The sequence below is a fragment of the Miscanthus floridulus genome, chromosome 10 (genome assembly GCF_019320115.1).
Source record: "Miscanthus floridulus cultivar M001 chromosome 10, ASM1932011v1, whole genome shotgun sequence".
NCBI classification, from domain to species: Eukaryota; Viridiplantae; Streptophyta; class Magnoliopsida; order Poales; family Poaceae; genus Miscanthus; species Miscanthus floridulus.
In genome coordinates, this window is record NC_089589.1 from 24,888,441 (window position 1) to 24,916,317 (window position 27,877).

Sequence of the window (27,877 nt, forward strand, 5' to 3'; positions counted from 1 at the left end):
CCTTCGACCACTCAAACTTCTCAGATGCTTTGAGCAACTTGAAAAATGGTAGTCCTTTTTCGCCTAATCTTGATATGAAACGACTGAGGGTAGTCATGCATCCGGTAAGCTTCTGAACATCCTTCACCTTTTTAGGCGGCTTCATGTCCAAGACAGCTTTGACTTTCTTCGGGTTAGGGCGTATACCGTCGTGACTGACGATGTTGTCAAGCAGTATACCAGAAGGAACACCAAAGATGCACTTCTTTGGGTTTAATTTCCATTGGAATGTATTAAGGGCTGCAAAGGTGCGTTCCAGGTTGTCAACTAGGGTATATGCTTCCTTGGTTTTGACAACTACAACATCAACATAAGCCTTAACGAGGTCGTCTTTTATCTTGTCTTTGAGGCAGGCCTGTATGGCGTGTTGGTAGGTAGCTCCGGCGTTCTTGAGCTCGAATGACATGGTCGTGTAGCAGTAGGTGCCAAAAGGCGTGATGAAGGATGTCTTGATCTGGTCATCCTTTTTGAGAGCGATTTGGTGATAACCAGAGTAGCAATCGAGAAAGGAAAGCAGCTCACAACCGACAGTTGAATCTATGACCTCGTCTATGCGAGGTAAGCCAAAGGGGTCTTTAGGGCAGTGTTTGTTGAGATCAGTGTAATCAACGCACATTCTCTATTCATTATTCTTTTTGCGTACAAGAACCGGGTTGGCTAACCACTCCGGATGATACACTTCTTTAATAAATCTGGCTGCCAAAAGCCATATAACTTCTACCCTAATAGCCTCCTTTTTGTCGTGAGCGAACTGTCGTAGCTTCTGCTTGATAGGTTTGGCCTTGCCGTCGACATTTAAGGAGTGCTCGATCAAGTTCCGAGGTACACCGACCATGTCAGCGGGTTTCCATGCGAACACGCTCATGTTGCTCCTCAAGAACCTAACAAGCGCGTCTTCCTATTTAGGATCCAGGTTGGCCCCGATAAGGGCCATTTTGCTAGGATCACCGTTGACCAGCTGGATCGCTTTGTGCTCTTTGGACTTGATGTTCTTGCGTGGGGCCTCGAGCTCTGGGATCTCCAGGTCATCGGCTAGGGTCTTCTTGGCATTGAGCGTGGTCTCGGCCATGCGAATAGAGAGGTTGTGAGCCTCTGCTATTTTGAAGCTGTCGTCCTCATAGGTATAAGCTGCGTATATGTTGCCCCTAAGAGTTAGAACCCCTTTCTCGATAGGCATCTTGAGCACCAAATACATGTAGTGAGGTATGGCCATGAATTTGGTGAGCGCTGGTTGACCAAGGATAGCATGGTAGGTGCCGTCGAAGTCAGCGACCACGAAGTTGACGTAGTCGGTGCAGAAGTGGTCTAGGGTACCAAACTGCACAGGTAGCATGATCTGCCTGAGAGGTGTGGAGCTCTATCCGGGGAGAACACCCTAGAACTGTGCCTCATATGGCTTGAGATCCGCCTAGGTTATCTTCAGGGCTGGCAAACTATTCTTGAACAGTATATCGATGGAGCTACCACCGTCAATCAGCACTATATCGAATGGGACCTTATTGATACAAGGATCGAGGACTAGAGGAAAACATCATGGCTCAGGTATTGTGGCCCATTGGTCCTTTCTACTGAAGGAGATCTCACGGTGAGACCAAGGAGGGAGCTACGGATCGGTGATGAGGTTGTTGGCGTTGGCCACGTTCAAGCAAGCGCGAGCGAGCAGCTTGCGTTCTCGTTTGGTCTTGATGGACACTTTGCCTCCAATGATGGTGTGGACACGATCAGTTGGCTTGACATACTTATAACGGGGATCTACGTCTTCATCATCGTTGTCCTCGTTACGCTGCTCCCCTACGTCGTTAGGCTTGTCGGATGTATCCGGAGCCTGTTGGTGCGTGTAGATAGATTTGAGGACATGACAATTCTCCATGGTATGGTTTGACTTGGGATGGAGCTGGTAGGGTCCTTTCAATGCTTTGGTGTAGTCTTCTTCATAGTTGCGACGTCCGCCACCTTTTTTAACGGTGTTGACCTCACTGTTGTCTTCCCGAGCACGCTTGCCCCTGTAATCGTCACGGCGATTGCGCCGCTGATTACGCTGGTCGTGGTGGTCGCGGGAATCGTTGCGCTAGTTGTGGCGATCAAAATTGTCGTTCCGACCACGGTTGCTGCGGTAGTCGTCACGGTGTGGGGGGTGGTCGGAGCGTGGAACCCTTGCTACTTCTTCAATGATTATCTTTTTAGCATCATCGGCATCCGCATATTTTTTAGTAGTAGCCAGGAGCGCTGTGACTGATTTAGGTCTCTTGTGGAGGAGCTTGTCCCTTAGGGCATCATGGAAGCAGAGACCAGTGATGAAAGCCTCGATTGCCTTATTGTTAGAGATTGATGGGACCTTGATGCATATCTCCGAGAAGCATCGGACATACTCGCGTAGTGGCTCATCTTTGTGATCTCGGATCCGCTGCAGATCATATTTGTTGTCAGGTTGCTCGCAAGTAGCAATGAAGTTGTCGATGAATGCTTGCTTGAGCTCTTGCCAAGAATCAAAGTAGTTCACCGGTAAGCTGACCAGCCATTGGTGGCCTACATGGCCGACGGTGACTAAGAAGTAGTTAGACATGACATGCTCGTTAGCCATGGCTGATCTGCACACGGTTTCATAGAGCATGACTCATAATTCGGAGTTCTCCTTGCCGTTGTACTTTTGAAGTTTTTCGAGCTTGAAGTTCTTAGGCCATATGACTTGGCGAAGGTGCAGAGTAAACTACTTCAAACCCAGAGGGCCATGGGTAGTATCATTTTCCATACGACGATAGCTTTCGTGGGATGCACGATCGTTAGCTCTTTGGTTAATGCAATCGCGTTCTCCGAGGTAATGGTGGAGATCATTATTGCCATCACAGCGATCTCGGTTGCCACCCTGGTTATCCCTACGATCGCGGTTATCACGATGATTATCGCGGTTGTCTCGACGGTTGTCGTCCTAGTAGTCATGGTGGTTGTCATCCCGGTGGTGATTGTCGTCCCGACCACCATCATGGCCACCATTTCTGCCTTGACGGTTGTCTGATGGGTCGTTGTTGTGCGAGCCACGTTGGTTGGGTGGCTGTGAGCGACTTGAGTACTGGCGGCTGTGGCTTGATTCGACTAAGACGGATGGAGCCTGGGCTTGATTTACAATCTCTGTGGTCTAGGCCATAGCAGCCGTCAGGTAAGCTTGTATATCATCACGAACTGCCTGAGTTTCCAGGGTATTGGGTAGTCGTTGCATTGTCGCCATAGCAACAGCTACGTTGGCGCTTGGAGTCCTGAAGACCTGCTTGTCCCCCACCCTTTCAAAAGCATTGTTAAGGTCATGTGGCTGGACCCTTATGCGTTGGGCCTCCTCTTCTGCCTCGGCTTCGATTTGTCAGAGATTAAACCGGTCAATATTGCACGCTTCGTGTGCTAGCCTTTCTTGTTCTATTTCACCAACTACCGGTGGTTCGTCGTTACTGACAACATTGATCAAGTCTCCTCTCCTTGGTGGGAAGGATGGGAATCGTGGGAATCCTGGGGCGTGGTCTGGGATATCTAGATCGTATTCAACGCCTTCATCATCATGATGCTGGAGCTCGGTGTGGACAGAGGCATTAGATGCGATGCCGGACGAGGAGCTTGAGCCATCCTCTTGAACTGTGTGGACCGATCCTTCTTGATAATCCTTAATCCAGACCATGTTGACAAAGTTGTGTAGGCCGTAGGGCTGGGCGTAGTGGTTCTCCATCGAGGCTTCATACTCGGAGAGCCGGAGACCCATCGTGGGGGCTGGCCGGCGACGAACGGAGCGCCCTTCAGGAGTAGATGTGACCACGAGATCCGTACCAAGTCGTGTAGGATGACTGGCCCGAGCTGGTCGGGTAGATCTGTTGTGGGTAGTGGTTACCTGCTCATTAGGTTGACTTTGAATCGAACTTACCAGAGCTAGGGTTTTAGCAAGTTTGGTGCTGACCCGATCGATGGAGTTGAGCAGGTCAGTGTTGTCGATCTGCCTCCCTTTGTAGCGAGGAAGCAGACGACGGGTTGTCGACGTGGCTAAAGACGATGCTGGCATGGTCAGAGCCAGACCCACCATGGTCGGAGCCATAGCCGATGCAGGTGAAGCAGTGGTCGACGCAGATTGAATCCATGCCTCCTCCGGGGTCATGGCGATGAAGTCATCAGAGCCTGTGGTCCAGGTGATCTAGCCGATGGTGAACATGAGGCCATTCGGCGTAGCCATGGAACCGGGGATGATGACCATCTTGTTCGCCTAGAGAGTAGTACGCACACCCTCTACCTGGCACGCCACTGTCGACAAAATATGGTCGGTAGTCTACCTAGGGGTATGCCCAAGGTAGTAGATTATCGGCAGCCAGATGCGCAAGCTGCAAACAAGATGGTGATGCAAGACAGACATGAGGTTTTATCTAGGTTCGGCCGCCGTGAAGGCGTAATACCTACGTCCTACGTCTGATTGTATTGCTGTATGTTAATGAGAGATGTTTTTTAGAGGGGTCCCCTGCTAGCCTTATATAGTCTGGGGGCAGGGTTACAGATCTAGAAACTAATCCGAACCGGTTACAATTGCCATAGGTGGCCTGATAAGGATTCCTATTCTAACCGACCAGGATCTTGCTTGATCTCCAAGTCTGTCTTGACTCCTTGCGTGGGACTCCAAGCAGATCGGCCGAGCCACGCATCATCTTCTAGTGGATCGGACCCCCTAGACTGGGCTGGCCCAAGCCTAGACGTAAGGGTATAGAGGTTAATACCCCCACAACTGCCAAGGTAAGCGGGTAGGGTACACTATGAATCCATTTCATAGGTTTCTCTAACAAGTTAGGGCCACTAGGTTTCCTCGGCAGGCAGATATAGGAACCCCCTTTCCTATGGCACATATCCATCGCGGCTATACACATAGGAAAAGAGGCAGTCCTATACCCAATGTGGCAAGCCCCTTTTGCGCCATAAAGGTAACCTCTAACAAGCTAGAAAATGTCCTATTACTAAGCTAAAGTCAGAGCCATATGACCCTCACGGTTGCACTGTTAGTCCCAGCTTTTGCCGACAGATAAGTCCTTATGGAGGGCCGAGAGCTATCATGATCAAAAGTCATTTGCTCCTTTGCCCTATAATTCAGTTGTTTAAAAGTAACTTTTACCTTTTCTTTTCATAGAATCATTATTTCATTATGTAGATCATGTATAGTAACATTGAGCGCTAGCAAACTACCCATATGCATATAACCCATAGGAGAAGAAGGAACAGGATAATCAATCACTAGGATGTCCTTACGGGTATCAAAATTAGACACATGCAAATGAGTAATTAATAAATGGTGAATAGGCATCAAGGTAGATCCCATGCTATACTTGCCTTGGTTAGCAAACTCCTGCTGGTCCTGCTGGTCGTCAAAGAACTCTTGGTCTCCAACGTTCTCCTCACCGTCTGAACGCGACCAACACAGCAACATACAACATTCCAAAGGCATTCATGCAAAGCAACAATCCTATAATTAGAATAGTACACCAGCAGTATAGAAAACAAGATAAAATGTTTATGAAAAGATTCTAGGTCTCGCTACGATCACGTCAACGCGAAGTTCATGAAAAACGGAGCTAAAACGTGAAAGTTATGATTTAAATGGGATTTTCTATAGCAATTCATTTAACTAAATCTAACCTCAAAATTTAAATGTTGCAAACAGGGTTAACAGTGGTATTAACATGTAGAGAACTTAATTGCGAACCTAACGAAATTTAAACGGGTCAAATCGGAGCTATAACGACAATTTTATAAGCAAAACAATGCAATGGCATTTATGTAAATACTGAAAACGTATTTTGGACTAAAACAGTATATTTTACGTTTTCAAAAGGAGAAAATGTACTTAGGAAATGTGTTTTGGACTGTGGGTTAGGATTTAGAAAAGTTCAGGGACTCCTTAGCAAAACTGCCACGCGAAGGGGTATGGGATGATCTATGCCGTTGGATCAAGAACGATCGGCTCAGATTAGAAATAAGAGGGAGAGAGAGAGGGCATCGGCTGAGAACAGTGGCTCCAGCGGTGGCGCTGCCATTGCCGGTGGCAAGAAGGTCACCGACGCGTGCGGAACTCAGCCTACGGGCCACGATGTGCCCATCCGAGAGTACTAGGGGATAGCGGGGGTGAAGAAGACCTCGGCCAGGCCGAGAAGGCGACCGAAGGAGAGGGCCAAGGCGGCGGTCGCCATGGCCGGCGATGCAGAGCTCACGGGCTCACGCAAAACAGACCCTAGAAGCCGTGAAACAAGAAAACAACGGCATAGGAAGAAGGAGGGGAGCAAGGGGGTTCTCACAGCGGGGAAAAACGGAGTCGACGGCGGCTCAGAGACGGCTGTCCACACGGAGGGGCGAACGGTGGACCTCAGCATCCTTGGAGCGGCAGTTGTGGCTTCCCCTGCGCTCGGCGAGTGCGAAACTGGAGTGGGGAGGCAGCAGGGAGGACGGCGGAGGGTCACGGCTCCCTTTTGTAGAGGCCAGGCATGGGGGACACTCCCACGACACGTGACATTGGCGCTGCGGTGGTTTCACCTTGACCGAGCGCGGACGCGGGATGCGTGGAGGTGGGGGACGGCACCGACAGGCGGGCCCGGGTCATCAGTGGCTGAGGCGCGGGCGGGGGTTGCCGAACTGTGCTGGGCCGCGCGAGGCAGTTGCTAGCTTGGGTGGGCCAGCCTAGGAAGGAAAGCAGGAGAAGAGGAAAGGAGGGAGGCGCGCGGGCCGGCGGGGAAATGGCCTGCGGGCCGAAAATGAGGGAAGGAGGGGAGGGAAAGGAATTTCCTTTTTCTTTTTCCAAATAAATTTTCCAAACCCATTTCCAAATGATTTTTGGATCTTTTTGAATTTAAATCAAAACCACTCAACATATTAAATACAATGTTCCAGCATGAGTGCATCAACATGTATAAATCCTTATGAATGATTTTATTTTTACAAAAATTATTATTTTCCTATATTTGAATGCACACATAATTGCATAAATAAATCAAATTTACTATTTTTAAAAGAATGCAAGTTTTAGGGTGTTACACAGCAGCAGCAACAGTAGTAAGATGCATGCACTATTATCTGTTTACTTGTGCATAGCTGTTTGTTTTGAATTTTGAAATCTTTTTGTATATTGTTATTTTCAGTTTGCTCAGTATCTTAAGAAGAAAAAGAAGTCAAAATGCTCTAGAGATCATAGGCATACTAGAAAGATAAATTCAGTAGTAAGTGTCTTTTTGACACCATGTTTAATGAATTAATTTTTTTTGTAACTAGAAACTTTTTCCATCAGTTTTTAGAATATTAGAAATGATAAAGCTAGTGCCAAAGAAAAAGAACTGTAGGTGATAGTCCATCAACTTCAACAAGCAGTAGGTGTAATAGCAAGTATTTTGGAGACATAGTAAGAGAGTTGGATGAGTCTAAAAAGAAGATTATCAAAGATCATGAGTTTAGGATCTTGCTTGAATATGATGGTTGCTATGCACCTAAAGCATTTGCGCAGTGGCTCGCCAATCAAGCTGATTTAAACTGTGGTGATATAGTTATTGGAGGGAAAATCATCCCTTTTTCTACACAGTCAGTCCACCTGTTCTTAGGGATCCCGATTGGTGGTGAAGACATCAACCAGCATTATGATGATTACATAAAATCTAGATTCCTTAAAGAAATCAAAGAGACTTCTCTTCCTGTCACAAAGACCTTTGGTAACAAGTTGTTACATATGGGAATTTGTCCGATGATGACGTCTTTCGGTACTTCATGGTTGTTGCTTTGTCTAGTTTCCTCTACCCAAATTCAAGTACTCTTCCTAGCCCTAAGTACTTAGGAGCTTTGATTGCTGTGAAAAGTGTGAAAGATTAGGACTGGTCGAAGTTTATTTTTGAATGGTTGTGGTCATCAATTTTGACCTACAGGAAAAAGAAAAGACAAACAATCGGTGGCTGCCGATACTTCTTTGCAGTAAGTCTTGTCCCATTCCTCTTTTCTTTCCTACTCATTCCTTTACCATGTACATGTATTTTATTTACTAATGTATTTGTAACTTGTTTGTAGGCTTATTATCTAGATTTTGTTAACTTTGGATCTCGTAAGCCTGTCCCCCAAAATTTGTCAAGAATTCTTTGTTGGAACGGTTTGATGATCAAAGATTACTCTTCATATGATTGTGTTTCTGGTGATAAGTATGGAAAGCGTTCGGTAAGTGATTGAGGTCTTATAAGTGTTTTTTGTTGTTTTTGGTCATCTTCAGCTTACTGAGTCCCTCACTGATTGTAATATATGTTTTTTGTAGGTGAAATCTATTGAAGAAACATGTTATGCCGTATCATTGTTACCGGATGGTGCTTGTGCTTCTTTTAGGCAGTCTCTGGATACTGATTGCTATTTCCTTTCTCCACAAGTAGGTGCCTTGTTCAGTATGTTGATGAGCATTCCCTAACTTGCTTTTTTCTTACTGAATCTATGTTTAGTTGCTAATTTTTTTGTATTGGGTGTTGGGGTACATGATTGATATGGGTACTATGAATTTGATAGGATAAAGATGCTCTGTGTGATATTTTCCAAGAGTATCACGCAGCAAATGATTTTAGGAGCCCTGACAAACTTGTCATCTCAATGTTCAAGGAAATATACGAGCGCCATGGTCGTGGAGATCGTGACGATCCAACGCCTGGGAACTCTGATGGCAGAATCCTTTCTACAGCTAATGTTAGTGAGGAAGATTCTCAACCATTGTTTCATGATCATGCAGCCCCAATGCGTGATGAAGATTATGAACCAATGGGTCAAGGAGCTAGAATTCCAATGCCTGCTGGTTCAACTACTAACATTGGGGAAGATTTGGCTCCCACAATGCCTGTTGCTACTACAGTCAATGAGCAGGTTGTAGAATCACAATGCCTGCTGGTTCCTACTAACATTGTTGATGACGAAGTTTCTATGACTGAGAGAGTTGATTCACATGGTACATATAATGGTTCTACTAGTGAGAATTGTGTAGTTTCACAGGCAACTGAAGTCATTCCTTCCAATAACATTGTTTCAGCACAACATTGAGTTTCCTATGTTTCTGTTGATCATACTCTTATGATTGTTTTTATGATGTAGATTGAGGCACAAGGAAGAGGAAGCGGAGAAACATTGCATCACAATCTCTTAAAAGTGTCCACTGTCTCATCATGCAGGAAAGCACATCCGAAAGACAACGTTGCCCATGTCCTGTGATTCCAAGAAATGGTGCAAAAGGTAATTTGTATCGATTGGTCATATATGTCGTGTCAAAACTTACACATTCTCCATAATCTGCATAATATTTCATAAAAGAACAGTCTATCTAGAACAAGTTGCTCACTCGCTTGTCCTCATCTAAATCAAACTTGTAAAAGAAAGACGGATCCTCGGTTTGTTTGTTTCTGAAATAATCTAGTACTTGTGTCATATCTGATCCTTTAACTTCTCTATTCAGCTTTGTCCTATAGTTGCTGATATCTTTCTTTGTCATCGGTAGAGCTGTAAGCCCCCCTCTCAGATACGATAGAATAGAAACCATCTTCCTAGTTGGGATATTGTTATCGTTCAGAGTCTTGATAAGTTTTTTTCCATTTCTGTCATATACTTATGACCAGAAAATAGCTAATCCCTGTCTCCAAGGCATAGCTCGTGATTATGCTCCAAATCAAGAGTTTTAATCTTCCATACAGCTCCTTCTTTCACCATCATAACACAAGGACAATCTGACTTCTGCTGAACATTTATTTTCCTTCTCCTTACTGGTTTATTTCCAACATCCTTGTCTACTTTAGCTTCTTCTTGTTCTAAAGACTTTTGTTCCTTTTCTTTTCCTTGACGATTGCATCTCATTGTCACTTTGACTACCTCATTATTTCTCTTCTTAGTTTGAGTTCTTGTCGTATGTGTTATGGCAACTTGAAATCCGGCTAGGAACACATAGAAGTCGAAGAAATGGTGAGCATCATGCCTAGTCTTAAATTCCATCGATAGTTGTGGGGTGTACTTGCTGTTGATTGGTGCATTGTTGCCTTTAGATGCTGTAACCTGCTCATTTTTTATGAATTGTTCAATCTCTTCCTCCGTCGGTTCCTGGCTGCCATTTACATGCTCATTATCATATGTTATAGCTGATGTAATATCTGTACTTGTTGGTTCTATTGCTATGATCCTCAAGTCATTTTCTTCCATTGTTGGTTGATCATCTTGATTTTCATACTGCACCTGTAAATATATTAGCAGCAGTCTTAGTTTTTTAGTAATCTCATTTATAATATAAATATTTTTTTAGTGTGGACTGAAATAGTTCAAGAGATCATTTTTATGTACCTCATCAATGTCCATGTTATTGAATACATCAGTTTGACAATGGTATTGTTGAATTTTAGATCTGTCATCATTAGCTATGCTTGTCGTTACTCCATCATCATCAGCGACGATTGCCATTTCTCCATCCTATTTTGCAAAGATAAGTTTTACTTTGATGCCAGTACATATTTGTATTGCTTATAAATGTAATCAAATTGGCTCAGCTGTTTGTATCTACCTCATATGACAACCTTGACTCTGATATTGACCAGTCAGTTTATGGTCCAAAAATTCCATCTAGATCTTCAAGGCTCATATTATGTTTTTATTTGTTTGATAATGAGAATGGTTACCATTTATAATATAACACAAGTAGTTTGACAAGCATATATAATATAGTTTTACCTCATTCTTGCCATTTCCAAGTATCATCTTTGTTAATGATCCTTGCATCTCTTTATGTTGCTGCACAGTTTATAATAAAGCATTGAAATTATAGTCCTGTTATGCTGAATTACATTGCACATATGTGTGTAATTTGCGTATGTCTAAATTGTAATTTTTGTATACTGGTATTTATAAATTTTACCTGCGTATTCCTGTTAGTCTGATTATCCTTCTGAGAGTTCATCATTTGTTCCAGCATAAGTTTAGTGTAGCCTCCCTGCGTTAAAATATATTTTAGTCCAAAAACAACATTTTTATCTTGGCTTTCCTAGGAGTAAGCAATGATTTTGCTCACCTTTTTGTATATGTAGAAACGTATAAGTTTATTGATGTTGGATAATCATCAACTCTCCTTGTTGTCATATACATACTATTCTGCTTCATAAAAAAGAGCACCTGAGTACTTATTTTGCTTTTTATCAGATCTTCTTAATTTTTCATTACATCTATGAAATGTGTTTTTTATCTCAAGTAATTGATCAAACTGGACTGGTGCTTGTATCAAATGCATTAGGGAACCAAATGAATGTTGCAGCAAAATGTAGAATTCAGTAGTTGACATATTTTCATTGTTTATGACAGCATTTTAAATTAGGAGTTATTTTACCTCATGCATGTCCTTGGTGTTGACATCATTGTTGTTGTATCCTTGCACTTTCTCAGAATTCTAAATATGATATTATGACTCTGACATTTGCTCCTGTCTTGTACCTCTTCCTTTGTTCTTGTCCTGTTAAAACATCTAAAATTGTGTAAGATGTAATCTGCTGCTCATACAATCACCTATAAATAGTTAGAATCAGGGTTGTTGTAATCAGGGCTATTAAAACATCGACTAGGGCTGTTGTAAGTAGTTAGAATCAGCTATAAATAGAAAGCATAGTTTGCCACATTCAGAGTTCACAGCTGCTTCTTGCAGCTCATTGTAGTGTGTTTGGGCTGTTCTCACCCCCTTGGTTGCAACATCCAAAAATGTTTGTTTAATCAGTATAATTGCATTAGCAGCAAATACCAGTTGCACTATTTGAAATGAGCAATTTATTTTTTGGTATTCTGTATTTTTATTTCCTAAGTTCCTTAATTTATGAATCTGTAATTCTGATTCCTGAATTTGGTTGCAGCAAATACTAGCAGTCTTGGATTACATCTTCATGAGGAAGTCGGTGTGCTTACCTTGGTTGTTGAGGTTAGTGGTTCCCCTTCAATCTGTTGGTTGCTTGCCCCTTTCCTCTGCTCTGCTTGCCCCCACGCAGAGGAGATCTCCATCTTTGATCTGCTGGTTGTTTTCTCCTTTCCCCCACTCTGCATGGGGGATCTGATCTGATCTGCACGCAGGGCGGTGCTCTGCTTGCCCCCACGCAGAGATCTGATCTCCACGCAGGGTAGAGGCTTCCCCCTATTTGCTCTGCTTGTTTCCCAAGTATATCGATTGCTGTTTTTGGGCTTATGTGCTGACACATCTTTAGTGGGCCTCTCTATCTTCTGAGTTATTAGGCTCTGAGCTGACTTACTCTTTACTTGAATAGAAGAAACCACAAAAAACTTGGACAGAAGACAACAGCAAAAGACAAAAATAACAGAGTCGTGAGTCTTGTTTGCCTGATGGAATTTGTGTGTTACATTTTCCTAAAACACACATTTTTTCGTGTTTTAATTTGTGTGTTTCTTAGGCATCCAACAACCATGTGCTAGCTAGTCCAAAAACACATGGTTTTTCCTGTGTTGAAATCTATGTGTTTTACATGTAGCCAACAATCATGTGTTGGCTTGTGCTAAAACACACGTTTGTAGAGTAGATAGACTCTTTTTTATGGGCTGGTCAAATTTTAGACTGAAATCATATAACAGCAGCCAAAGTTCAACGGCAGGCTAAAACTTTGGCTTGACTTTCAGTGACGGAGTTTGAAATGAACTAAGAGCGGGTTAAACAATATAAAAAGTTGAAACATTTGCTAGATGAAACTAATAGGTATAATAGAAGTATATCCTTGTTCTAAATTATATGTCGCGTTGGTTTTTCTAGGTATAGCTTTTTCTGTGTATTTTTTTAAAATGATACTAGAAGCATACCCCGCGTGATTTCGGATGAAATTAAACTATTCATACAATTCTTAGGAAGGGATTAACTATTATAAACTAATGTTAGAGGATAGCGTGGTATGCTGATGTGGATAATTAAATATATGTTGTTAGTGGTTGATGTGTCTCGTTGATGTGGATATCATAATTGCTTGTGCTAGTGAACTTTAATTGCAAGTGATAGTGGACTTCTGGAGTGGACATCTTGCATGTCAAAATAATATTCTAGTGGGGTTTAGGATTATAAGAGATATAGATATAGATATAAATATAAATATAGATATAGATTTCTAGATACATAATAAAGGTTGAATATCTAGAAAAGGCAAAAGGAATTATAAATTAAAATGGAGGCATTAATAAAAACACAAATAATGATATCAATTTAAATTGCTCAAACATATAGAACATCAAGGATAGAAAAATGCTAAATAAAGAGCATTCGATAATCAGAAGATGGCCTGGGGAGGATATGGTAGGGTGCAAATTAAAAGGTGTCGACACCGGTAGTTAGGCGTGGTTGCAGAGAGGAGGGGCGGCGAGCCGGCGAGGGCTAAGGGGTGCCTCTAGTTGAGCAAAAGGGGTTGTGTGTTGGACAATTAAAGGGGGATTAAAAAGTAGGCCACACTTGGGGCCGTAGCATCGCTGGCCGCGACCATGTATCCACCCTTATTGGCTTTTATTTACATAGAAGTAGAATCAAACCTGCCAATGTATCTTTTGACCTTCCTAGCTTATAGTTTTTAGGAAAGTATGAATCCTACCTAGAGATTTACCAAAAAGATGGTAGGAATCAGGACCACCAGGTTTACTATGGGCTTGTTTAGGACTGCTCCACACCATCAAAACCATCTCTAATCTACCAATTCTATCAGAGGAGCTCCACAAAAAACTTTTCTAAAGTACCCATTTAAATAGGTGCTGCAGAAAACACCTAAAGTTAGTCATCAAGTCTACCTTTTTTGGAGCAAAATGTGTGTTTGGCTATCAAAGTTAGGAGCAAGACTAAAAAAGATGGATGTGGAGCCAAGTTTGTGAAGCTATTCCTGTTTGGCTATCGAAGTTGAAAAAGGTGGAGCAGAGCAGCTGAGCAGTTGCAAACACGCCCTACGTAAAACACGAGGTTTAATTTGTTTAGTTCTCTCTGGTATGAAATATTGACGCACTTTCGCAATAGAAAGATGACCAAACACAACCGGTGCATGTGCTCCACATCTAGCAGGGATAGGAACTTGATCTTTTTACGAGTTTTTCTCAGGTTTTGCTTGTGCTATCACTAACTGGCTTTACACCTTTAAAATGGAAGCGTTGATCAACCACAGATCATGCATGACTCCCCTGGCATTTTAGCTTAAGCACTAGCTCTAGTTGCTTGTATGTCTCAGCTCAAGTTCGAATGTGAAATGTTGATATGCCCATTCTCTAGTGCCATTCTTTCTCCCTTTCTTTTTTTCTTCCTGAATCGCTTCCACTTGAGACGTTTCTTTCTGGAGTTCCAGTTACGTCGCTTCAATCTCTGAAAGCGACGTTTCCGAATCTCTAGTGCTTGTGAAGTCAGTCCTGTTGCAACAAATAAAGCCAAGTTGGTTGCATCCGGGAAAGCCTTGTTGATGTCCACTGTGATGCCATGGGGACCAGTAGAGCTCTCACAAAAAAAAAAAAGGTCTCACTAGCAGTAATGGTTTAACCCAAACTAGGCCCCTTCATGACAGCTTCAGAGGTGGCCAAAGCCACATCACATCACCTTGATATACGTGCTGAAGAAAAAAAATAGCTAGGCAAGTTGGAAGTCAGAGTCGGCCTTGTTTAATTCTAAAAAATTTTTTTAAAATGTGCTACAGTAGTCATCACATTGAATCTTGCGATACGTGCATGGAGCATTAAATATAGACGAAAAAAACTAATTGCACAGTTTGGTTGGAAATCACGAGACGAACGTTTTGAACCTAATTAATCCATGATTGAATACTAATTATCAAATGAAAATGAAAATGCTACAGTAGCCAAAATCCTAAACTTCATCCAACTAAACACAGCCCTATAGACCACATCAAACCCAACAATACTACTGTCGCAGAGGGGGTGCTACAAGCAGTAGGCCCAACAAATACATCTCACAAGACAGAAAGAACACAGAACAAAGTCATACGCACAGGAATGGTTGTCAGAGTCTACTCTAATCTACCACCTCTCTCTTCCAGAAGCCCAACCGCGACCTGAAACATCAGAAAAAAGAATGAGTATTAGTACTCACCATCAAAGCACAGGACAACCAGCGTCTGGTTAAGTTAAGCAATAAGCAACAAATCACCAAGCTTGGACTAAATTAAAAACCATGTAAATTACAATGTTTGGGCTTTCAGTACCCCTAAGAACCAGCATCCGCTACCTAGGATCTTCGAGCTGTCAACTATGGAACTTATTGCAAAGCTAATGAACAAAGATCCTGTTGCTAGTTATGAAGAATGCTTAACCCATGATTCATTCAAACAGAAGTAGGAAGAAACAACTCATTCGTTCCAAATACATATTGGACAGTAATATGTACAACTGGTAAAGGAACCAACACAAAAAATGGTAGCAAATCCTAGCTACATTATTCGGTGATTCCCAAACGACTCACATAAAAGATCTATCTCACATCTACAAGTGTTCCAGCATCACAGGGGACCATAGAGTTTTCAATTTAAGAACCATATGATAGGATTTATAGGATCATCTAGGCGTAGATCAATGGGTAAAACTTAGACAATACCTTATCGATGTACCTCGCCAAGCGCAGTCGCGGCCAGGGCGACACAGTGATGTGGCCTCGAGTGTCGGAGTAGAGGTAGCTGTACAGTGGAGACGCGATCCAGTGGCGGCGGCGAAGGCGGTGGCGCTTTCCGTCGCTCACAGTGCGCCCTCTTGATCGGACTAGGGTTAGGACGTCGGTGGGGCGCTGGTGGCTGCGGTGAACCTCGTACCTTGCGTTCCGGCCCCCACCTTCCTCTTTATAGCACTGCACGACGGGGGCCCATCAGCCAGGAGAACGGCTGGGCGCCCTCGATTAGGGCGCAGATCAAGGACCCAATTGGCCGTTCGGCCAACTGGTGGAGATCAATGTAACATTCCCCCCCTTGATATCACCTTATGATTTAAACTTAACTTACTTTATCTTTTTCACATTCCATCGCAGATCAGTGCATAGAGCATGCCTTATCGTCACGGTCAGTTGCCATTAGATTAAATAGCTACAATGCACCTCTCTGTTTTGAAATAGATTCTCAACTAGGCCCTTAGTATCCAGAAATCATAGGCTTTTCTGTAAACCCATGTCGACTGTGTGTTCTCTGAACGCACTGGGTGGTTAGCCTTTGGTAAGCGGATCTGCAAGTACTTGCTTGGTACTTATATGATCAATGCTTTTAAAATGATTCTGGATTTTCTTCTTTACAACATATAACTTAATGTCAATGTGTTTGGCAACACACTTGACCTGTTGTCTTAGGAGTTAACTACTTTAAATGGTTATTGTTGTTGACTACCATTGTTAAATCCGGGTACATATTCCCTTAACCACTTTTGCCTGTTCCTGAGGCCTCATGACAAGCTATACTATGGTATGCATCATTGATGACACCACAACTGTTTTATTAGAGCTTTTCTACAATAATACTCCAACTATGAGTGTTAGCAACTACTGTGGATTTCACTACACATCTCGCCAAAACTTAACATTTGTACCCACAACTGTTTGAGAGTACTTATTCTTTCTTACTCAGCATGGGGCCTATGATACTTTACAAAAATTGCAAGACATTCTTAACTCTATTTCAGTGATCTATATCTGGACTGGACTTCTGCCAAAATATCCCGGATACGTAAGCTATGTTAGGGTAAGTTCTTACTTGTACATTCATTAAGCTTTCAATAACTGAAGCATATGGAATCGTGTTCATTTGATCGATCACATTGAAACTTGAGGACAAAGACTTCTTCTCCAATGGCAGATTAACATTACCACTAGTGAGTAGGATGTCATCTATACACAGGATGTGGAAAAAGAATTTTTTATTCTAGAACTTCGTATAAACGCTATTGTCCTTCTCATTTTCTTTAAACCCAAACTTTCTTATCGTTTCATCAACTTCAAATATTACTGTCTAGAGACTTGTTTTAACCCATAAATGGATTTCTACAGGCGGCATCCCATACGTTCTTTTTCTTCCACGACAAAACCTTTGGGTTGTGCCATGTAAATGTTTTCATACAAATCCCCATTGAGGAATGTCGTCTTTACATTCATCTGATGTAACTCTAAATCATAATGTGCCAATAACACCATTATGATTAAAAAGAATCCTTACATGAGACTGGAGAGAAAACTCTCATCGTAATTTATTCATTCTCTTTGCATAAAGTCTTTTGCTACAAGTTATGCTTTATATCTTTTCACATTTCCTTTGGAGTCACATTTTGTCTTGTAGACTCTTTCACAGCCTACTGTTTTGGCTCCATTAGGAATTTCTTCTAAGTCCCAAACATCATTGGTATTCATCGAATTCATTTCAACTTCCATAGCTTCTTGCCATTCAAACGAGTAAATGCTTCTCATGACTTCTTCAAATGAGGTGAGATCACCCTCCATTTGAATTTCTTCACTAACATAGACTTCATAGTCATCAGAAAACTGGTTTACTAAATTTTTTAGACCTCTGGGGCCTCAGCTACTGGCACTTTCATGTGGGGCTGTTGTTGCTCTTCATTGCCAAGAGGCAATTGATTTTACAGGCTCTTGTATCACAAGATCCTTGTTTACATTATTTATCTTCTTCGAAGAGTCAACAATGGGTGTTGTATAAGTCATACAACATCAACAAGTATCGAGAAATTTGTTGTTTTAAATCACAGAAGTGGGCACGCAGTCCCGCTTCTCTTCAAGTCATAGGTCTCTACATACCGCGCTCCCCCATATCGTCCCATCTTTTATAAAGATAGTGTATCTTCCATTTTCTTATTTGGGTTCAATCTGTTAAAACCTTATACGACGCTTTAAGCACCGCTTTAATATCTTTGATGCTGACTACGCTATCTTCCTCTCAGAACTTTAAAAAATCTAGGAATTTAGCTGTTTCTCTGCTTAGGGGTATCATTGTTATGACCAATGATCACATTCATCAAAATCTTTATCTCACTCTTAATGAAGAGTAGTTTCTTAATTTATCTTAATTCTTACTCTTAATTCATCTCACAATTCTCCCCCCTCGAAATATGGCATGAACTATACTGCCCTAATTTTGAGAACTATTTAGAAAACTGTGAACGAGGAGACACTTATGACTTACTTCATTCACATGATTATGCCATGCAAATAAAGTTATTTCTTGATCCGTATAGGAGTACACTTTCCTCATTCCACTTCAAGAACTCGATGAGGTCTTTTATTAACTGTACTTTTGCAAGTCACGCTTGCATCTTTTTCTTGTCCTTTGATTAGTATTGACCATGACGATGCATTTTTATTGTGCCATGGTCAATACTAGGATAACATAAGAGTTACCCAAACTTCTGTCGCTATGTGGGATACAAAAATATGAGTCATCACAAAACTTCTCCCACCATGTAGGATTGACTAGCATAAGTACTATGCCAAACTTTTCCCCATGCGCGACGGCGGTGGTGACGGTGGCGAGAAAACTTCTCCCTATGCGGGATAAGTACTATGCCAAACTTCTCCCTATGCGAGATAAATCTATATAAAAATTACCGTAATGAAAAATTTAGTCATGATGACTAAAACATTCACTTATACTTTATTTTCCAATTAAATCTCTCCGTTGGTTCCAATTTAATCAGAAAATTAGTAAACTAACAAAAAACTATCCTAAACTGGCTTGACTCAAGCTTTTCATTCACATACCCTAGCATTACAGCCCATTGGCATGCAGCCGAGTGATCTCATCGGTTAAAAAATAAAACTTACAAGATGCTTCTGCATCAATTCTACACCACTGTTGGGCAGAAAATAGAATTAATGCATAAAACTCATAAATTAACTTGAAAGACATATAACTACTCTTCAAAATTAAAATCTCCCATTGGTTCAAATTTAAATACATTCTATTAGTTCAGGAGCATTTCTTGGTCTTTATCTACTCTTTGAAAAATTGACCATGTTGATGTAAAATTTATCAGAGATTTAAACTTCAACCTTAAACTTATTATAATATTGTTATCAACGTTGGTCAGAAAATAATAATACCATAATTTAACATAAACAAATCGGACTACTCCTCTCATTTAAATTTTTTCGTTGGTTCTAATTTAATTAGAGGATAAACATAATCATAATTTACTAAAAGTAACTGCTCTTTAAATTAAATTCTCTTGTTAGTTCGGATTTAATTACAAGATAACCAACATTAAACTTTGCAGCGGAAACATGAAAAAATAATTTATCTACTTTTTAGAAGCATTTTACTGTACTCATCTACTCTCTGAAAAAATTATTCCGTAGGTTCAAATTTTGACAGAGATTTAACATCAAAACTTGACAAAATTCATCAAAATATGCTTCTGAAAAAAGGATAACTTAAATCAGCGTTTACCATTAATTCAGCCCAGCATGGGGAAACAGTCCGTGGCCCATCTCTATTGCGCGTCCGCGCGCGCGACCTAGCGGCGTGAAACACGGCCCATCCGCCTGCTTCGCCCCAGCGCGCGCGCCCGCTCCCCGTGCCTAGGCCGCAACCTGGGCCTAGACCGGGAATCTCCTTCCTCGCCTAGGCCAAAAGTGGCCCGTGCAATCTGAGTCGTCCATCTTGATCCGATGGACGCCCAACGATGTCACAGGTACAAAACGGATTCCCGGCCGCCTCTCCCTGTAAACCCTAGGTAATTTCATTTCTTCCCCTGCCTTCTCTCTCTTTGCCGCACACAGAAAGGAAAGAGCAGCGGAGCGACGCCGCCGCCAGTCCCCTCGCCAGCGCGCGCGCTCGCCTTGGGCTGAGTGCGCCGCCGTCGAGTGGTCTGGGCGACAGTGCCCTAGTCTCCGACGCGCGCTGCGGTGGGGTTCGCCCTAAACCCTAGCTCCTCCCCCTTTCTCCTTTGCTAGCCCTCAGTGTAGCAGACCGCCGTGGGTCCCCTCGCTAGAGCACGCGCTCCCTAGTGGGTGAGCATGCCGCCATCGAGCAGTCCTATGACGGTGCCCTCGACCCGGGCTCGCGCGCACAGCGACAAGCGCAGCTCGGCTATCTCCCCACGTGCCGATGAGGCGACGACAGGGCTTCTTCCCGCGCAACGACGATGGTGACGGCGGCGAGAAAACCGGGTAGGTCCCTCCCCTCTCCGTCCATTCTTCTAGGGTTAGGGTTAGGGTTGGAGTTTGATCCGATTTGAATCACCTCCTTCTCAATTTCTCGTTCTGATCTACCCCAAAGGCTAGATCTACACCTAATAAGGCTCCGATACCATTGATAGAATTTATAGGATCATCTAGGCGTAGATCAATGGGTAAAACTTGACTTAGACAATATCTTGTCGATGTACCTCGCCAAGCGCAGTCACGGCCATAGCGATGCAGTGACGTGGCCTCGAGTGTCGGAGTAGAGGTAGCTGTGCAGTGGAGACGCGATCCTATGGTGGCAACGAAGGCGGTGGCGCTTCCCGTCGCTCATAGCGCACCCTCTCGATCGTACTAGGGTTAGGACGTTGGTGGGGCGCTGGCGGCTGTGGTGAACCTCGTACCTTGCGCCCCGGCCCTCACCTTCCTCTTTATAGTGCTGTGCGACGGGGACCCATCAGCCAGGAGAATAGCTAGGTGCCCCCGATTAGGGCGTGGATCAAGGGCCTAATTAGCCGTTGGGCCAACCGGTGGAGATCAATCTAACACTAGAGTTTTCAATTTAAGTGAAAATGGTAATGGATGTTGCCATATCAAACCGGATGTTGCCAAAAGCGGCAAGGATGTCTGATCATCCCCAATAACCAACAAGTACATCATGCACAAGCATTGTGAAGTCATGGTAGCGTCTGGATGAATATCACAATTCTTCCACATTTAAATGTAAATAGTCTGTTATTCCTAGAGCATTTATATGCATTGTGAAGTCAGGGTAGCATCAGGATGAATATCACAATTCTTCCACATTTAAATGTAAATAGTCTGTTATTCCTAGAGCATTTATATGGGTGTAATCTACCATCTACCATTATCTATGTTTTTGTACAACATTTTTTTGTTCCCTAGAGAAGCCACGTCGCCTAGTTTTCCTATCCCTCCGATTCACAACCAACGCCCAGCAGAGCACTGCCTCCATGGAACCTTCCATGAAGTTCCAGCCCCCCCAAACGCTGAAAATAGGGCCGCTCCGAACGCACGCAGGCCCCGGCGCCACGCTTCCTCCGCCGCCGCAGCAGCCATAGCGCCTCCCTCTACCTTCGTCGTCCCCTCCACCTCTCCCTCGCGCCACACTCGCCCCATCCTTGGTCGCCTCCCGCACTGCCCACCAGAGTGCCTGACCCTGTGCTGAGCCGTCGTCGCGCCTAGCACCAGGCCACCTGCGCGGCCACGGCGCAAGGAAGGCCGCCCGAGCGAGCGCCTCTCCACACGGCGCGGATGACACCGGAGCCCCAATCTGGCATCCACGACGAGGTAAACTACCATTTCCTCTCTATTGCGCTTCAATCTCCTAGCATAGATGGGATGGTGGTGTCTTCAATTGCTTCTCCTTCATCCCTGAGCACCGTGAGCTCCCCATTTGTTGTTTCCTTTGCTCTTGGTGTTCTGTGCCCTTCAAGTGACCGACGAAATGCCCAAAAGGGCCCTGCTTGCTAATTTTGCGTCAGTTCAGCGCCTTGCAGTCATCTAACTATTCCTCTATGCTACTTATGTATACGTTAACAGGTGCTACCTTTGCAGCTTCAGTATGCATGTACATAAATATCCATTGGTTTTGCTTTGTGGTGCAGGAAATGCTACCGATCAAAAGCTGAATAATGTTGACTTGCAAACTCTGCAGCACGGAAGCAGTTCAGAATGACCACATATAGGACCAAGATGTTTCAACATAGAGCACCATCTGTCGACCTAAACTCTGGTAATCATAGCGCGCACTCAAATGACAGACAACAATGAACATATAATTTTGATTTATTTTGGCTATGCATGCTAAGATGGCTAAACTACCATGAACATATTGTGTATAGGCTTCACCATACCATAGCTATACTGATAATATATTGCAAGGTTATCCAGCCAGGTATACAAAATAATGGAATTATAAGTGAGTTCACACCATATTATGTGCATTACTGCCTATTGTTTGTAGATGCTTTTCAGTTATACTATTTGTTGATGGTCACTGACACATGTTTTTACCATCAACATTCCACCCAAAAGCATGATAAAATGAGGTAAATCATCATCACATGTGTTGCATTTTATTTATAATTCACCTAGTTCCACTGGTGCTTGTAGAATTATTTGTATGCGGGAAATTATAGCAAAAATAGGCCAAAATGGTGTCAAATATGAACATAGGGAGCAAGTGAACGTGGCAATGGGGCCAGGGGCCCACATGCCACGCCGGCCGGCCCCACATGGGTGCCGCCCGGCGCCACCCTGGCCCCTGTCGTGTCACCGATCTGTGGGAGCTGCTCCAGAAGCATTCTCATGCGTTGATCTAAGTCGGTTTGCACCGATGGACGAGATGGAGTTGTTGTGGATCCACCGGCCCACCGTCATAGACTTGGGAGGCACCAACCGACCTTGGAACCGCCTTACCGACCAAAACTTGGCACGTGCTAGCTTCACAACCGCCTTTGGGAGCCAACCAGCACCATAGGATGCAAAGACGGTGCATCCTAGGGTCGGCCGACGTCCCTATGCTGCCGCCCGGAGCCCAAGGCACCCCAACCGACCTCCTAGTTGCCTACAAGCACCCCCCATGCCTCTCTACACTATAGAGGGTGTCGTGCTCGGTGGAGAAGTGCACCATTCAATTCCAAGCTCTCCAAGCTCTCTAGCTTAGTAGCTTAGTAGTAGAAGTAGTCTAGTAGTGGAGTAGAGCAAGAGCGAAGTTTCTCTCGGAGTCCGGAAGAGTCTTCTGGGTCTGGTATAGCTATTTTGTAATTCTTTCATTTAGCATTTACTTTATTCAGTACTTTATTTAGTATTATTGCTTTGATTTGCTTAAACACTTGTTCATTATTGTTCATCATTAGTGAGCTTAGGTGCTTATTGCTCGGCATTAGTAGCATATGTTATCTTTTAGTTAGTAGTCTTTCGTTAGTATCGGTTCCACCGTCTGGTTTGGGTACTTTGATCCTATTTCATCGAAGCTCAGATCAAAGTAGTAAGCCTATAGATTAAACGATGTGCTTAGGTTATAGATTACCTGTGGATATGGCTAGGCCACCGGATAGATTGTGGTAATTGGCAAGTGGTGATAGCCTTGTCCATCCTGCATATTCCACCACATTAGGTCTAGTTATTAAATCGTAGAGCTCATGGCAGACCTTGTATATTTAACTCTCATAATTGGTAGGCGGGTTGTGCCCCCAAGTACTTGCGCATTTCTTCTAGTCATTAGTTTACCCTTTGTTACTGAAAGATATATCGCTCGCTCTTCCACCTAGCTATCTCTAGTGTAGCTTGTCTAGTAGTTAGTTTAGGTAGTTCACACTCAACCATATTTATTGTTTACCTAGGATACACTTAGGTTTTACCTTAGCAATCCTAACTATAAATATAAGTTCTAGCCTTCTGCCTCCTGTGGAAAAAAAATATAAATTCGACACTCAGTACTCATCGAGCGAAGTGCTACGCGATAGTTCTATGCGTTTACGGAATTCCTCCACTGGTCATTAAGAAGTATTGATGCTACCCGAACAAACTGTTACTTTTTAGAGTATGAGTGATGTCTTCAATGCTGACAGCGACTTAGCATTTGATTCCTGAACATTTGATGAAACCTAGATGTGTATATGTTAGAACCACTGCAATTCCCATCACGTCGGTATGTCACATGTTATAAACGTTCTCATGATCTCGTCATCTATGAAAGCTAATGATTTCTTGATGCAACAAGCTAATGATTCCCATCCGTGTCAGCAAAGCAAGGCAAAGCACGTCCAGAACCAATGGCGCCCTTAGCTTGAAGCCAGAATGTTTTCTTTTGTATTCACCACTAACTCGGCATCATTTTACATGTCCTGTAGCAAATTTTTCTTGCTTTTACTAAGCATGGACCTTAACCTGTTTTATACATAATAATAATTTTACATGAGCCTAGCAAAACAAGACCAGTTTCAACGGAATTTCGTAATATTCTTCTCAGGTTATTCTTCCCATTACCAGTCCAAATGTGATCAATAATACCTCACCAATATAATTTTCTTTGTTTCTGCTTACAGGTGATAAGATTCTTTTACCACCTTAAGCTCCACCTTACCTACAAGAAGATTATTTTACAGCCTCAAGTTGTCAACAGTGATGCACCCTAACAAGGATGGATATTGGCAATTCTGAAATTTCGGTAATACTCGTGTACCAACGCTGTTTTTAGCACATGGGTACGTCATGCCATACTCAATAAAATTGTAAAATTCAAGCTTTCTGAATGTGGATATCTAAAGGCATCGAGAGTGGTAATCAAGAGCATCTTTCCCGGTTCATACCATCTAATATCTACTCAGAAATTTATTCTGTCCTGACATGAAAAATAATTGCTTAATCTTTGCTGTGTGCTTTACATTGTTTGTAACCTCTCATGCTACATTTTTATGCTTCCTAGCCCGCGCAATTGCGCAGGGTTCCTGCTAGTTAGCATAGATACAGGCAATGTAGCCAATCACAACTTGACTAAAGCAATGCTTTTCTTATATGCAAATCCAATATGAGCAGAAATGTTAGGAATCGCCTAGCTTAAAACTAATGACATGTTTTTGGTTCCCTTCAACGACAAACATTGATGCACTTTTAAATATACAGATAAAAAGATGTCTATATTAACAGAAAACACAAACAAGAATGAGTTCCATATCTAGCAAATTAAAACGGAAAAGGTTCATAAAAAAAAACAGCTGCTCAAGATGATGAATATAAAGCCTTTCCTTAGTAAAGATAGTTCAAAAGCCCACTTACTTGTTTACCATCTTACATATTGTAGTGTTGATCAAGCAAAAGTTACGGATGGTTCCCCTGGCCTTTCAGCTTAAGATCTAGCTCTAACTCCTTATGTCTCAGCTCAAGTTCCAAGCGTTTGTTCTCAATCATCATATGTTCATTCTCCAATGCCATTTTTTCTATCTCCCTGTCCTTCTTCTTCCTGAACCGCTCCCACTTGAGACGTTGCTTTGTGAGTTCCAGTTCCTTTGCTTCAATCTGCAAGCGACGTTTCTGAATCTCTATGGCTTGTGAAGCCAAGTCCTGTTGCAACAAAACCATGTTGGTTGCATCTGTGAAAGCCTTGTTGATGTCCACTGTGACACCATGGGGATCAGACCTCTCACTGCCTTCATGAGAGCTTGATGTGACCAAAGCCACATCACTGTGGCGCTTCCTTTTGTGCGTTGAGGGCTCCCTCATGTTTGTATGCACAGGATGTTGCTCTTCGTCATTCTCCTCGTAATCAGAATCCGCGCTTTGATCGTCTTCATCAGCATCTCCACTTGGATCCCTCCGAGGATCATGCTCCTCTTTACATCTAAGGGCAAGCAGTAGTGAATGCTGAAGTGCATGATCTTCAGGCAAATTTACACGGTTGTTGTTGTGATAGGAACACATCTCCTCATAAAATAGGTGCTTTGAGCTAAGTATCTTTTTTGCATCGTCTTTCATCTTATCAGAAAGATGATTCATGCTATCAAGAAGTGATGGATTAGCCACAACATTGCAAGCAGTGCCCCTACCAAGGATGTCTGTCAGCCTTTTGTATCTCTTGTTAAGGTCATTGAACTTGTCCTCGCACTGTTGCGGTGACACATGACAGCCTCTCTCTCCCATAACCTTCGATATCGCCTTCCATTTGCCCTTCTTCTGCATTATTGTAAAGTTCCTCCTGCCACCACTGGAATCGGCACCATGATCATCTCCAGTGTAAGACACTGCTGTAATCAAAAGTTTTACCATTGAATCTGTCCACTTCATCCGATGCCATGCAGAGCCCTTCTTGCCTTTGCCACTTGGGGTATCAGTAGCATCTTCAGCCACATCATGTTCTTCACCATCACTCTTGCAGTTCTTTGAGTGATGACTATGGTGTTGGTGGTGGTGGTCATCACTCTTTCCATGTTCTTTGAACTGAAATCCAGTAAAGTCATCAGGCTCTGTAGCCCTGGTCATAGACATTGTGAAAGTCCCCGGCATCTGGGAGCTGCTGAAGATCTGTTTTCCAGAGTTTGGAGCATGTTTTTGCATTGAGCTGCCACGTAAGTCTAAAGTATCATAGGGAACCCCTTGCAACATGTTTCCAGGGGGTAGGTCGCTGCCTTCCATTTGCTCAAATGGATCACCCAGACAATTAAAAATATTGTTAATACCATATAAGGGATGCAGGAAGTGCCCCAAAACTCACATCAATATCATGGTGGCACCTGAAAAAGCAATTTGGGATGAAATTTTAAAATCCATTTCATGCATATTTCACTTTTTTATAAGTGTGAAACCACACAGCAAAAACAGAGTTCAAATTTTTAGCAGGATCGCCTAAGATCAAAGGAAAAATGTGGAATTTGATGACACAATTAAGTATTATATTTCTCTAGAGATAAATTGCTCAGTGGTATACAAATGAAACCATTCAGCCCATCAAATCTTCCTGATGGCATTGATGATATCATAAATTTGTAACCAAATGAGTGCGGCAGCATGAAAAGGAAACATTGCAGGGACTGCAAGAGGACACTGTGCAATTCTGAACTATACACAGGGCAAACACGGCTCCGCGCCAAATCAGCTGTATTGACTTATATAAGAGAACCATTTGTTCACCTAGTCATCAAAGATGCCATTTTGATGTAACAGTGAGCCCTTGAGAAGTGAGTAAGTGACTGGCTTCACTATCTGAAAATTTCCACAAAATTAGTGTGGTGATACCTATAGCTAGTGGTAGCAGTCTTTTCGTGGTTCAGCAATGGGTTTGTTGACAACAAACGCCTCCTAAATGGGTAGCCATCTAAAGGTGAACATAAGGAGCTGCGCTTCCCCACACCCAAGACACAGATTCTTTCCAAAAGAGCCATCTGTATCTAATAATGATTTTATTTAGGATAACAGTGATGTAGCAAGCATCAAATTCTCATTGGGATAAGAGGATACGTCCAAACAGGGCAAAATTGCAGAGCCAGTACCACCACCAGGAAACCATTTCTTCGCCTAGCCCCAATAGATCTCATACTATGCCCTAAATAACCGAGACTTCGCGGAGCTTCAATCAAAGGTGAAGAAGGAACCCCATCACCCATCGATTCCCCCGACACCTATTATCGACGAGAACGAATCTGCGCCGACGACGGTAGTCCTACTCCTACAAACAAGCAGCCTACCAACGGAGCAAGAATCACCTGCCCACTATTCCACTAAGGCCTGTTCCATCCATGATCTCCCCCCACACCAGGAACAGCACATTGGCCTCACCGAAACGGCAGCAGAGAAAGACACCCAAAAAAAAAAAGGACGGCAGCCACACACAGCAGTACATACAACATACCATGTCCCAAAAAGGAAGCGAGGGGGCAAGCTCACCGTAGCGGCACGGCGAGGAGAAGAGTCCCGCGGCGCCTCTGTCCGGTTGCCACCAGCTACGCACCTCCCCAGCTCCCCTTCGGTCCTTCCCTAGGCAGGGCTGTTCTTGGGGTTGGCAGCCACCAGCCAGAGCCGAGCCGACGAGGACGGAGGCGGACGGACGACGACTAGTAGACGGAAAAACCATTAAACTAGACCGAAAGGCTGGAGCACGAACTGAAAGCGACGCGCCGTGCCCGTGCGTGTCCGGGGACGCCGTCCGGCCGCTCTCTC

The 27,877-nt window shown here is 43.3% G+C and overlaps 1 protein-coding gene across 2 annotated transcripts; it reads right to left on the bottom strand.

The window, feature by feature from the left end:
• Positions 1-14,890: 14,890 nt before the first annotated feature.
• Positions 14,891-27,770, bottom strand: LOC136488543 (trihelix transcription factor GT-3a-like). 2 transcript variants are annotated; one of them, XM_066485446.1, is made up of 3 exons: positions 27,605-27,770; positions 25,004-26,454; positions 14,891-15,092 (listed from the first exon to the last, which is right to left on the bottom strand). In XM_066485446.1, the coding sequence occupies exon 2, from the start codon at positions 26,354-26,356 to the stop codon at positions 25,046-25,048; it is 1,311 nt and encodes a 436-aa protein (XP_066341543.1). In that variant the 5' UTR covers positions 26,357-26,454; positions 27,605-27,770; the 3' UTR covers positions 14,891-15,092; positions 25,004-25,045. The 2 variants fall into 2 exon arrangements, with proteins under 2 accessions (XP_066341543.1, XP_066341544.1); XM_066485447.1 differs by lacking the exon at positions 14,891-15,092 and having other exon boundaries at positions 24,956-26,454.
• Between the last annotated feature and the right edge of the window lie 107 nt (positions 27,771-27,877).